Source organism: Sminthopsis crassicaudata, chromosome 5, assembly GCF_048593235.1.
Source record: "Sminthopsis crassicaudata isolate SCR6 chromosome 5, ASM4859323v1, whole genome shotgun sequence".
Lineage (NCBI taxonomy): Eukaryota > Metazoa > Chordata > Mammalia > Dasyuromorphia > Dasyuridae > Sminthopsis > Sminthopsis crassicaudata.
The window spans coordinates 182,732,327-182,745,119 of record NC_133621.1 but is presented as its reverse complement, the minus strand read 5'-3'; the positions used below and the strand labels follow the sequence as shown (position 1 = coordinate 182,745,119).

The 12,793-nt window shown below is 34.6% G+C and overlaps 1 protein-coding gene across 1 annotated transcript in view; it reads right to left on the bottom strand.

Moving 5' to 3' along the window:
* SLC15A5 (solute carrier family 15 member 5) overlaps positions 1–12,793 on the bottom strand; it is a 162,592-nt gene that overhangs the window by 105,829 nt on the left and 43,970 nt on the right. Inside the window, exon 3 of the mRNA XM_074269592.1 lies at positions 6,140–6,309. Within this exon, the coding sequence (XP_074125693.1) occupies positions 6,140–6,309 (170 nt within the window). The remainder of the gene's footprint in view (positions 1–6,139; positions 6,310–12,793) is intronic.

Below are 12,793 nucleotides of genomic sequence, written 5' to 3'. Positions count from 1 at the left end.
TATATTTTTCAAATTGCATCAAATTGAAAGATTTCAAAAATAAAGACCTAGCATAAAAATTTAAAGTATAGTAAAACATAATGAAATACATAGCTCAGTGAATGCTGGACTAGTAGTAAAGAAGACATGAGTTCAACACTTAGATATTGTCTAGCATTATGACCCATGACAAAGCTTTTAATTGATGTCAACTTCTTCATCTTTTCTTCATCTGTAAAATGGAGTAATATCACATTTTCAATGGTCATTTTGAGAATTAAATAAGATAACATATATACATATATATTTGCAAACCTTGAATTCCTATTTAAACATTAGCTATTAGATTTTTATTATAATCTTATTGCTTTCAAAAGGCCTACAGAAGTTGAGAGAGAAAAAGAGAGAGAGAGAAAAAGAGAGAGAGAGAGAGAGAGAGAGAGAGAGAGAGAGAGAGAGAGAGAGAGAGAGAGAGAGAGAAAGTAGCTTCTCTACTATTTCATCACATAGTAAATGTCAGAGCTAGGACTTAAGGGCAGGTTTTTTGATTTTAGATTCTATGATCTTTGTCACATGCCATATTTCTAGTAAAAAGAATACCTTTGTTCCTTCCACCATACTAATACATCTATCCTCTTCAAAAAGTCAAATCCCTTTATTAATATTAGCATATTTTCAAATGTTAGGCTAAAATGAAACAAAGTTAAAAAGCTACTCAGTAAATTTAAATCTACCCAGGCAATTCAGCATCTCCCCTTCAAATTAATTTTCGATCATCAAATCCATTCCTTTTTTGGGCAAAGTACATGTTGCAAAATGGACTAAAGTGATCTTTCAGTGTAGATAATTAACATTGATTTTACCCCTTATATTTTTTCTTGAATGTCTTAAACAGTGTTTGCCTTTTGATCCAGTAGAACCACTACTAGATATGTATTCTCAAAAAAATCATGAAAAGGAAAAACAACTCATATGTATAAAATATTTATAGCAGTTTTTTAAATAAAGCTTTTTTATTTTCAAAACACAAGCACAGATAATTTTCAACATTCATCCTTGCAAAACCTTGTATTCAAATTTTTTTTCTCCCCCTTTCTTAGATGGTAAATTATCCAGTATATGTTAAGCATGTGCAATTCTTTTATACATATTTACACAGTTATCATGCTACACAAGAAAAATCAGATCAAAAAGAAAAAAAAATGAGAAGGGAAACAAAATGCAAGCAAGCAACGGCAAAAAAGTGAAAATACTATGATACATATTCAGTCCCCACCACTCACGGAGTACAGATGGCTCTTTCCATCACAAGACCATTGGCATTGCCTGAATCACCTCACTATTGAAAAGAATTATGTCTATGAGAATCGATCGTCATATAATCTTGTTGCTGTGTATAATGTTCTTTATAATGTTCTCTTGGCATCAGTTCATGTAACTCCCTCCAGGCCTTTTTGAAATCATCCTATAGCAGTTCTTTTTGTGGTGACAAAAAAATTGGAAATTGAGGGGATGCCCATCAATTGAGGAGTGGCTGAAGAAGTTGTGGTATATGAATGTAATGGAATACTGTGGTACTATAAACAGAAAACCTGGAAAGCCTATATTGTTCTTTGTTAATTTGAAATGTGTTAATATCTTTCCTTGAGACTCATTTTCCCTATTATTATCAATACCAGATACCTCAGCATTATTCAGAAAGGAAATTTCAAGGTCACTTCAAGGATTTGAATATTTCCATCAATTGTTCTAAGCTTCAGAATGCCTCCCCCTTCCCTGATTCCATTTGAGGATTCAAGAATAGTGCTGTGCAGGTTGTCTTGCAAGTTCTGCTAGTATAGGTTATTAATTGAGAGATCTTGTTATCATTGAAAATGTAATTATGGATTTTTTTTTTAGATTATCATTGCCTTCCCACTAAAATCCTACTCTGATACCTTTCTTATAGTGTGGAAATTACTGCAAATTCTCAGGGGTTTTGCCAATGACAAATCAAATGGCAATCAAAGGTTTGTACATGAACTCAATATTAGTTGGTGATTCTATTGTCAATGGCAAATTTAGGAAAGGTTAATTACCAAAAGGCTGGTCAGCAAGTGAGGCATTTTTAAACCAACATGTTTGATCACTATTTCATAAATTTGAAATCTTTTAGAATGTCAAAATATAATATGATTAGGAATCAGACCTGGATACTGATTTAATTTTTCCGATTTATTGTTGTTGAGTCAAGTTTGACTCTTTGTGATCCCATGGACCAAAGCAAGTCAATGCTATCTCTAGTTTTCTTGGCAAAGATACTAGATTGGTTTGCCATTTTCTTTTTCATTTTAAGCTGACAGCATCTGGTATTCTCAGTGCCATTCAAGTGCTAACCAGGCCAACCTTGCTTACCTTTGGATATAAGAGAAGATTTAGCATTTTCAGGGTCTTATGATCACAGATGACCTACTGACTTTTTCTGTAACATTGGAAAGTTGCTTAAAATGTTATCTGCAATAGCAATCTAATAGGGATATTCTATTATAAGGAGAACGCCTGGATGTGTCATAGAAGGTTTTTAATTAAAAAAAAAAATCACTACAGAAATTTAAAGCATTAAGTTATATCTTAAATATCTAATAGGCTATCCTGGATTCTTGAAAGTAATATCAGTGAAACATGAATTCTGCTAGATCTTAAGAAATTAGAATGATTTCTAGAACAGGCCTAAAATCAGCCTCACTAAATTTGCAATCAATTAAATTCAATAAATATTTATTAAATGCTTATTATGTGCCAGGCACAAATAAAAAGAAAGACAGTCCCTGCTTTTAATGAGCTTACAATCTAATGGGGGATGATTATATTAAAAAAGCTGAAAACCAAGGAGGCGTGATGTTCTTTGGACTTGAAAACAAGTAGATCATTGTATATATAAAGGTAGACTTTGGGAAGAGTTTTTTGCTCTACCTTCCAACCCTCCAATAAGCAGAAATTTGTCAACAGATTGGCTACACCATTATGAATTTGTTGTCTAGAGTATTCTTGAAGAGAATTTTCTGGAATGTGATCTCAGCAAAGGAAAATTCATTAAGAGCAGACACCTCATCATTTTTCACTTGTCTGTAAGACTCTACCATGTCCCTTAATCAGGTTCCCTTCTTTTCCCAGTTCTTTTGCTCTTTGAAATATTGCATGTGATTATGATGAAGTAAAGTCTAGTTTTTGGAGTTCCTGGTGAGGGAACCAAAAATATGATGAGGTTTAGGTTTAGGGGTTCCCTTTCAGGGAACCAAATGAGAAGGTCTAGTTTAGGGAACCAAAATGAGGTTAGGGTTTCTGGTGGTCAGGGAGTTAAATGGTTAAGGTCTAGTGGCAGGTTCAGGATTCAGGGAACCAAATAGAGAGATTTGGCTCCCCTGTACTCCTTTGGGAGTCAGCACAAGGGTAGGGAGTTTTGGGGAACCTCCTTCTGGTGGCACAGGGATTCTCTGTAAAGGAATTTACAGACCCCAAAACCTAGATTGATAAAAGAGGTTTATTATAGGGATTGGGAAGTAAGGTTAGAAATCCTGACAGAGTCATAAAGTGTCTTTAGGGAAATGGATGAGGATAAAGAGAGGGTAGCACTGGAAAATAATATTATTCCGGTGGGCAGAGGCCTCCTTGGCATGGCATAGCATGGCATGTTTAGAATCTCTGCAAAGAGAGGATTTTAGATTGTCTCTTTTATAATAAGAGCTTTGCCTACTAGTTGTGAAGGGGGCTAGTGGGTGGAGTTCCAAGTAGGCTCCTCTACAAGCCAGGTTTCAACTTGAGCTGGAATTTGAATAGAATTGAATGAGTTTCTTTAATTCAATAGGGTTGGAATTCTTTTGCTCAGGACTGAACCAAGCCCACCTAGATAACAGAATGAAACTGTTTGTCTTGTTTCTCTCTGATGGGGTCCCTCACTGAGGCAGAGTTGAAGGAGAATTTCTCTTTCCAGAGTTTTAGAGTTTTGGGGTCCCTTCTTCAATTATAATTTTGGCTCTACCATATTTTCATTGTTGTTTTTTTCTTGGTGCTTATAATATTTTCTCCTTGAGCTGTGTGTTTTGGATTTTATTTTTCCAATTGCATGTAAATATAGTTTTCAGCATTCATTTTTGTAAGATTTTGAGATCCAAAATTTTCTCCCTATCTCCCCACCTCTTCCCTTCACAAAACATCAAGCAATCTGATGTAGGTTATACATGTACAATAATTTTAAACGTATTTCCATATTTTTCATGTTGTTAAAAAAATGAAATCAAAAGAAAAAAATCTATGAGAAAAAGTAAATAAACACACAAAAAAGATGAAAATAGTGTGCTTTAATATACATTCAATCTTCATGATTCTTCCTCTAGATGTGGATTGCACTTTCTATTCCAAGTCTATAGGAATAGTCTTGGATCACCACATTGTTGAGAAGAGTTATTCTATCATAATTGATCATTGCATAATCTTGCTGTTATTGTAAACAATGTTCTCCTGGTTCTGCTCACTTCACTCAACATCCGTTCATGTAAATCTTTCCAAGTTTTTCTGAAATCAACCTGCTCATTATTTTTTATAGAACAATAATATTCTATTACATTCATACACCATAATTTTTTCAGCCATTACTCAATTAATGGGCAACCACTCAATTTCCAGTTCTTTGTCATCACAAAATAACTGCTACAAACATTTTTGCAAGTGTGGATCCTTTCACTCCTTTTATGATCTCTTTTCATCCTTTTTTTTTTTTTTTTTTTTTTTTGCTGAGACAATTGGGATTAAGTAATTTACCCAGGGTCACACAGCTAGGAAGTATTAAGTGTTTGAGATCACATTTGAACTCAGGTCCTCCTGACTTCAGGGCCAGTGTTTTCTCCACTGTGCCATCTAGCTGCTCCCCTTCCCTCTTCTTTTAACACTTCAGGACAATTATCTTTAATTATTTCTTGTATTTTTGTATCAAGGTTCCTTTTTTGATTATAGCTTTCAGGTCATTGAATTATTTTTATATTTTCTCAAGTATCTGTGAAGAGTAAATTGAGGGAAGATGGCAAAATTATAAGACTCCAAGAAATAATAAAACAAAATATAAAAAATAAAAAAGAAGGCAATCTTTTTTGAAGCTCTATGGCTGGGTTCCTTCTTTGCCCATTTCCTTTGTTTGCTTAAAGAGGATTGTTATAGTAATCATCTCTAGTCCTGGAGTTTGGGGAATGGTGCCTCTAGCCTTAGATCCCCCTTCAGTTCTCCCCTCTGGCCTAGAATCAAAATCAAGAACTCTGCCCTCCTTTAAGTGTCCACAGGCAGGAGTACTAGCACTGCTTCTGTACTCACTGAGTTTGTTCTGATTCTTTCTTGCCATTTCCCTCTTTAAGGATAGCTGGGTCAGGAGTCCCTTATCAACAGAGATTCTCTCAATCATCCCCTTCTAAGACATTTAATCCCACACTGTTCTTGAGGCAAAAATTCCTGTGCTTAGGGATGAGGCTGCTTCCCAACCTAGCTAACTAAGCTTAGAGCTTGCTACTTGCTGTTTTTGTGAAGCTAAACTGAAGATCACACCAGCCAAATCTCTGTCCTTAGATGTTTCTTTGGATACTTTGTCCCACGAAGACCACTGTTCTGTCCCAACTCTTGTTTATTTTTACCATTCTATGTTTACCTCAAGGCTATTTTTTGTCTTGTTTCTGGGGGAAATCGAGAGAGCTTGGACTTTTCTGATCTACTCTATCATCTTCCCAGAATTCTCTTCTCTGAAGGACTGAATATGAAAGAAACATTAGATTTGTTTACCCCCAGAGAATATAACCAAGATCAATGGGTGGGTACTGGGAAGAGGCAATTTTTATGTTTGATATCAGGAAAATAACTTCCTATCCACTACAGCAGGCCTGAAGTGGAACAGGCTATCTGGGAAAGTGGTAGACTCTCCCTTTTATTAGAGGTGTTCAAGTAACAAATGTATATCCCTTTATGGGGTATGTTGTAGTACAAATTTTTACAGTAATGTAGGTTATACTGAAACATGTTTATCCCTACATTCTTTGTCCCTAAATATCCTAAATATCTCTAAAATTCTTTCAAAATAAAAAAAATGTAATGCTGTGAAATGGCAAAAATAAAATGGCAATACTTGCAAAGTAAATTTGCTTACCTTTTTCTGGTAGATAAATGAGTTCACTGTGTACCATGTGAATAGTAATCAGAGTCATAACCACAGACATGCATGGAATGAGAAAAACAAAATTTCTGGACATTGATTGCTGAATATAACATATTCCCAGAAAGGCAATAACTGCATTTAGATTCTTCAGCCAACAGCACCTATAGTAAACAGAGAGACAAAAATCCAACATACTAATGAGTCTATTTAGTTTACAAATAGCCATTGTAATGTTTTTGATTTGATCTGAAAGTTTAAGCAAATGTCAAAAAGATTGCTTTCAAATAGTAAGTCTACTAGGTGTATAGTCAGAGTATGAGACTTCAGTACATACAATTTTCTTTACTCAATAAACATAGTTATAGGCTTGTTAAAATATATGCAATTTTAAGGGGATGTATTTTTCCCATTGGAAATGTTACTTAAGCAAATTCTTCATCTAGAAGGAGGTAAATCTCATTTTTAATGGGGGAAGGGGAGAGGGATTTGGTAGTAGTTCCATTTTCATATCTAAGTTTATGCTTGGTGGAGCAGCAAAAAAAATATTAAAACCAGAAACTTTGGTAAAGAGTTGGAGATGGTATAGTTGCAGAGTGCAGGGCCTAAAGTCAGGGAAACCTGAAATCAAATCTTATCTCAAATACTTAGTAGCTGCATGATTCTATACAATAACTTAATGTCAGTTTGTATCAGTTTCCTCCTCTATAAAAGGAGATAAAAATGGTAAAGTAGTAAGTGCTATGTAAGTGTTAGCTGGCATTGTTATTATTATTATTTTACTTCCAAGTGCCCCAGAGTACCAGAATTAAATAAGAAACATACAGGGCACACAAGGAAATGAGTGACCATTGAAAAACATTTTAAATCCTTCCTTGTGAACTTTACAAACAAGTCTAGCTAAGTAAGTATAGAGTGTTTTGAGGAAAATTTTCAGCTTACAGGAAAACTTTCTCTAAAATATTCTCTCAAATGCACTAAATGAAATCACTAAAACTTCAAACTTTAAAAAAAAATCAAATCATAGAATTATATAGTTGGAAGGGTTTTCAGAAGGCATTTTTACATGCTCAGGAGGAATGCTAACTTTAACCAGAATTTTCCATACTACAAAAAGTGCTTCCTTGAGGGGACACAGGACTCTTTTGGTGAGGGGAATAGCTTGTAGAGTGCAAAATTATAAACTTAAATGACTAGAAATGCTCATTTATTACTCTTAAAATGAAGGGCTGTGTATATGCATGTGGATTTGTCTAGATGTAGCTCATAAGGAGGTTTGAAAAGGAATCTCTAGTGTCTCCTATTATTCTTCACTAAGGGAAATATTAATTACTACCAGGGAGGCAGGGAATTGGTCTTCTCTACTCTCCTTACAAAGAAAGTAATGAGCTATTGTATCTATTGCATCTATCTGTCCTTCTAAATATTGCCATCTGAGGGGAAATAGTTTCTAGATCTATTTTTGGTCACTGTCCCTTTAACAAGGAATGTTCCTAGATATATCCAAAGGATTGAATTCATCCTCAAATGTCAGTTGCACAAAGACCATCACATATAGTGAATACTAAATAAATTCATTTATTGAAGCTTAGAGCAAACAGAAATCATAGCAATCATACCAATTAGAATATGTTGGTTATTGAATACTCACACTGGGAACGAAGCAAAGGAGAAAGAGAAAGGAAGAGACAAATAGATACAGAGAAAGACAGACACCAAAAGTCAGTCTCAGATAAGGGAAAATTCTCCAAAATATTTAACGTATCAAGACAAGAATAAAAAACATGATCAGAGTGCTAGCTCTTCTATATGTCAACTTCTTCACAAAAGAATTAAATAAACTTTTAACCTTTAATGAAATAGAAGGGGAAAACCTTATTATTCACTTAACTGGTCCACCAAAATAATTTTCTTTTTAATTCTAAATACTTTAATTATAAAGTATAATAGTTATAAACATAAATGGATAAATAACTAGTTCATCACCATGGATAAATAGGACACATTTCATCTGAAATAGAGAAAGATGAATAGAATTCTTGTGGCAAAATATTGAAATAAGCATTTTTTTTTGCCTGAACATCTTATTATAGTTTGACTAGAAGAAAAAAAATGATTTTTCTGATGCATCAAAGTGATGCCACTTTTGCTACTGTTCTTAACAGCCTATTTATATGAAATGTGATTTTTCTTCTATCAATGTAATAAAGACAAAATATTGATCTTGATTGGTGATTAAAGTAATTGAATTGAAATATTGTGGAGAAACTTTTTTTTTAAAAAGAAACTTTGTGCAATGTCTTATTATTATTTCTTATTATTATTGTTTTTATTTTATATGTTACAAATACAAATATAAAACTATTTTATTAAAAGCATTGTACATTATTTTATTGTATTTTAAAATATTTTTGCATTTGTATTTCTACTCTCTACCTTCTAACAGCTTATCAAGCATTATTTTGTAAGATTCTCGTTATCTGTTTTCTATGTTTTTTTTTTGTGAATAGTTTTCTGTGAATAAAGTTACTTATAGATTCATAGGATTTTAACTAGCAGGGAACCAGGTATCTAGATCTCTCATTTAATAAATGTATTAAGTATGGTACAGAGAAGTTAATCAATACATCAATCAATGGATATGTATTACTCATCCTACTATAAACCAGATACTATACTAAATGTTAGGGATACAAAGATAGAAATGAAATATTCCTTTCCTGTCCAAAATGACTTGATGATTATCACAGAAGCTGTTGCTGAGGCATAGGTATCAAGTACTAAGATACAGATATTAAGCACTTTTACTACTACTATTATTATTATTATTAAAAACAAAGACAAAAAGGAATCTTTATATAGTTTTAGTATTTGTAAAACATTTTATGTACAAGGATCAAGAAAAAGAAAAAAACCAGCTATGTACTTCATAGAATAAGAACCATATAGTTTTAAACTTAGAAAGTCTTATTTTTCAATATCTCTTCTCTCCCCACGATGTAGTGGTCAATAATAGGAAAATATGTGTATGTGGGCTGATGAACATGGGTTGGCTTACATCCAGAGAGTTACTAGTCATCTCTCCTCTGATTCATTTTAGGAATACTCACTGTCCTCCTATGCTTGTACAGAGGTCCACCATTAAATAACTATGTAATCATAGTCCAAGAGACCATAAATGTGGCATAATTAAGGGAAAATAAGTATGAATCCTTACCTGTTTCCATAAATTATTCATGGTCTCCTCTGTCATAGGAGAAGCTTTGTTCTACTATTTCAAAAGTGGCATAGCAAAAGTCTTCTGTCTACTGATAAATAATTCTGGTATTACCTTTAATCTGATTCCTCACCTTTCAACAATATTTACAAACAATTCTTTTTATTTTGATTGCTTTATTCACACAATATGCTCATTTTTATCTCCTTACCTTTGGTTATGTTGCTTTCATTAATTCAGAAAAATGCCCCCTTTATTGTCCTTTTCTATACAAATTGACAACTTACTCCTAAGACCCAGATCAAGCCCCTCCACAATATTTTTATTGTATTTCATTTGAATGATCATTGAGCTCCTACCATACACAATACATTTTTTCCTAGGTTTCTCCTTCAAGAAATCTTCCATGAATGGTCTAGTAAACATCAGCTATTGTTATGGGCCACACCTATAAAACAAGGATTCTAACAAGTGTTAAATCAGTGGAATTGATAAAGACAATGGTTATCTAGTTTAGCATGGTGATTAATAGTTCTCTAAGTTCAGTATGATTGATTTAATCTTACAACATACAATGATTTCCTAGTGATATAATGATTGGTTTATACTCAGTGTAGAGCATATAAACTAACAGCCTCAGCAGGAGTGAGGGAGAAAAGACAAAGGACTGGAGGCAGGAGCTCAAGCTCTTGGAGCCAAGAAGAGAGATTCATTCCACTGCAGTCAGGCTCCTGGTGGCCCTCCTGGAGAACTGAGAGACTCGGAGATAGAGCTAGAGAAGACAAGAGCACTAGAGGCAGGAGCTCAAGCTCTCAGAGCCAAGGAGAGAGAGAGAAATTTATTTCCATTTTCATCAGCCTCTTGATGACAGGCTCTCTTCCTTAGCTTCTCCACTGAAACCAAGCCTCTGGAAGGCCTTTAAAAAGGCTTAATGGGGCCCCAGGAAAGGAGACAAGACTTTGAAAGAGATAATAAAGGATTTGGAATTTAACACCTGGCTATTTTTGTGGTGATTACTCTACTGAAAGGAAGGCTGCCCGGAGACCTCCAGAAAACCAAGCAAGAACATTACAAGCTACCTCCGGAATTTTGACTTTATCACACATTTTAATAGGTAATTGTAGATTATCTTGTATTTTTATTTGTTTCAGTTATATTCTTCTCCATAAATGGATTGAATATAATCTCTGGGATAATTTCTCTCATATCTTCTGTTTGTATGTAAGAGGTAGAGCCAAGATGGCATAGAAAAGCCAGGAATGTGCCTGCTCTGCTCAGGTTCCTTCAGAAACAACATCATATCCAGGCTCTATATGAATTATGGAGTGACAAAATCTATAAAAGATGGAATGAAACAATTTTCCAGTTTAAGATCATTTAGAAGGACTTCAGGAAAGTTTTGTTTCACTTGGATAAAAGTGGAGTGCAGCCCACCACAGACAAAACAGTGATAGCATAGAATAGGAATGAGGGTGGCTTGGTCCTGGCTCATCAGGCTAGTGGAAATCAGGCTCTATTCTCCGCATAAGAGGCAAAGTGCCAACCTGAGAACCCCCTAGCACAACAAGTGTTACTACACTGGGTCAACCTGGCAGAGTGGGCCAACCAGCAGCACATAAATCACCAGTAAAGAAAGCCATTGACTAACCAATGACCTAACACAAAAAACTTCAGACAGTACAGTCTGTGGCCCAGGTGCAGAGCTCAACTTTAAAAGTCATGAAATAGGTTTAAAATTGGGGAAAAAGTAGAAAAGAACCCTGATCACAGAAAGCTACTATGGCTAAGGGGAAGATCTCAGAATCATCTCAGAAGAGATCAACAATGTCAAAATTCCTATAGGCAAATCTATAGTCATATTAAAAAAATCTTCTAAATCACTGTTTATTAGAGAAATGCTAATTAAAATATCACATCGACACTTCATACTAATGAAGAAGGGACCCTGAAACTCTAAAAATCCTTGAAGGAGAAAATCTCCTTCAAGTCTGCCTCAGTGAGGGACCCTTCTGGAAGGAAAGCAAACAAGACAGTTTCATTCTGTTATCTAGCAAAAAGAATTCCAATCCTATTGAATTGAAGAAACTCATTGAATTCTATTCAAATTCCAGCTCAAGCTGAAACCCAGTGAGTAGATGAGTCAAATTGGAACTCCGTCCACAAGCCCCCTTTAGTTTGTAGCCAAAGCTCCTATTATAAAAGACCCAAACTAAAATCCTCTCTTTGCAGAGGTTCCAAACATGCCATGCTATGCTATGCTAGGCTATGCCATGCTATGCCAAGGAGCCTTTTCCCACTGGATAATATTCTTTTCCAGTGCCACCTTCTCTTTATCTTCATCTATTTCCCTAACCTGACTTTATGCCTTTTTGTCAGGATTTCTAACCTTCTCTATAATCTCTTTTATCAATCTAGTTTTTCAGATTTGTAAATTCCTTTACAGAGTATCTCTGCACCACCAGAAGGGGGTTACCCAAAACTCCCTACTCGCGCCAAATCCCAAGGGAGTACAGGGGAGCCAAATCTCTCCATTTGGTTCCCCAAACCCCGAACAACTGGACCTTATCATTTAACTCTCTGACCACCAGAAACCCTAATCTCATTGTGGTTTCCTAAATCTAGACCTTATCATTTGGTTCCCTACTAAAAGGAATCCCAAAACCTAAACTTCATCACTAAGATGACAGGAAATAATTCTGTAGTAACATCTCATACTAAAATAATGATAAATGTTGGAGAGGATGTGAGAAAACTGGAATATTGAGCCAAGCATTCTGGGAAGCAATTCTGAGCCATGCCCATATAAGTGTGAATATCCATTTGCAATTGCCACTACTAACTCTGTATCCCAAAGAGATCATTAAAAAAAGGGGAGAGGCCCCAATATGGGAAAATGTTTGCAGTAGTTCTTTTGTTAGTGGCAAGGAATTGGAAACTAAGGAGATGCCCATCATTTGGGGAATGGTTGAATAAATTGTAATTACGAATCTAATGGAATACTATAGTTCTATAAGAAATGATAAGCAGGTTGATTTCAGAAAAAAACATGGAAAGACTTACATGAACTGATGCTGAGTGAAATGAGCAGTATTTGAAGAACATTATACTTACTCACAGCATTATTGTGTGATGGTCAACTATGATAGAATTAGCTCTTCTGAATATGTGGTGATCCAGGATATTCCAATAGACTTGGAATAGAAATTGTCATCCACATCCAGAAAAAGAATTATGGAGACTGAATCCAGATAAGAGCATACTATTTTCACTTTTTTTTCTTTCTTGTGGTTATTCCATTCAGTTGTGATTTTTCTTTCACAAGACAACTAATATGAAAATATATTTTAAATGATTGTATATGTATAATCTATCAACTTTGGTGGAAGGGAGAAAAAATGTGAGACCCAGAATCTAATAAAAATGAGTGTTGA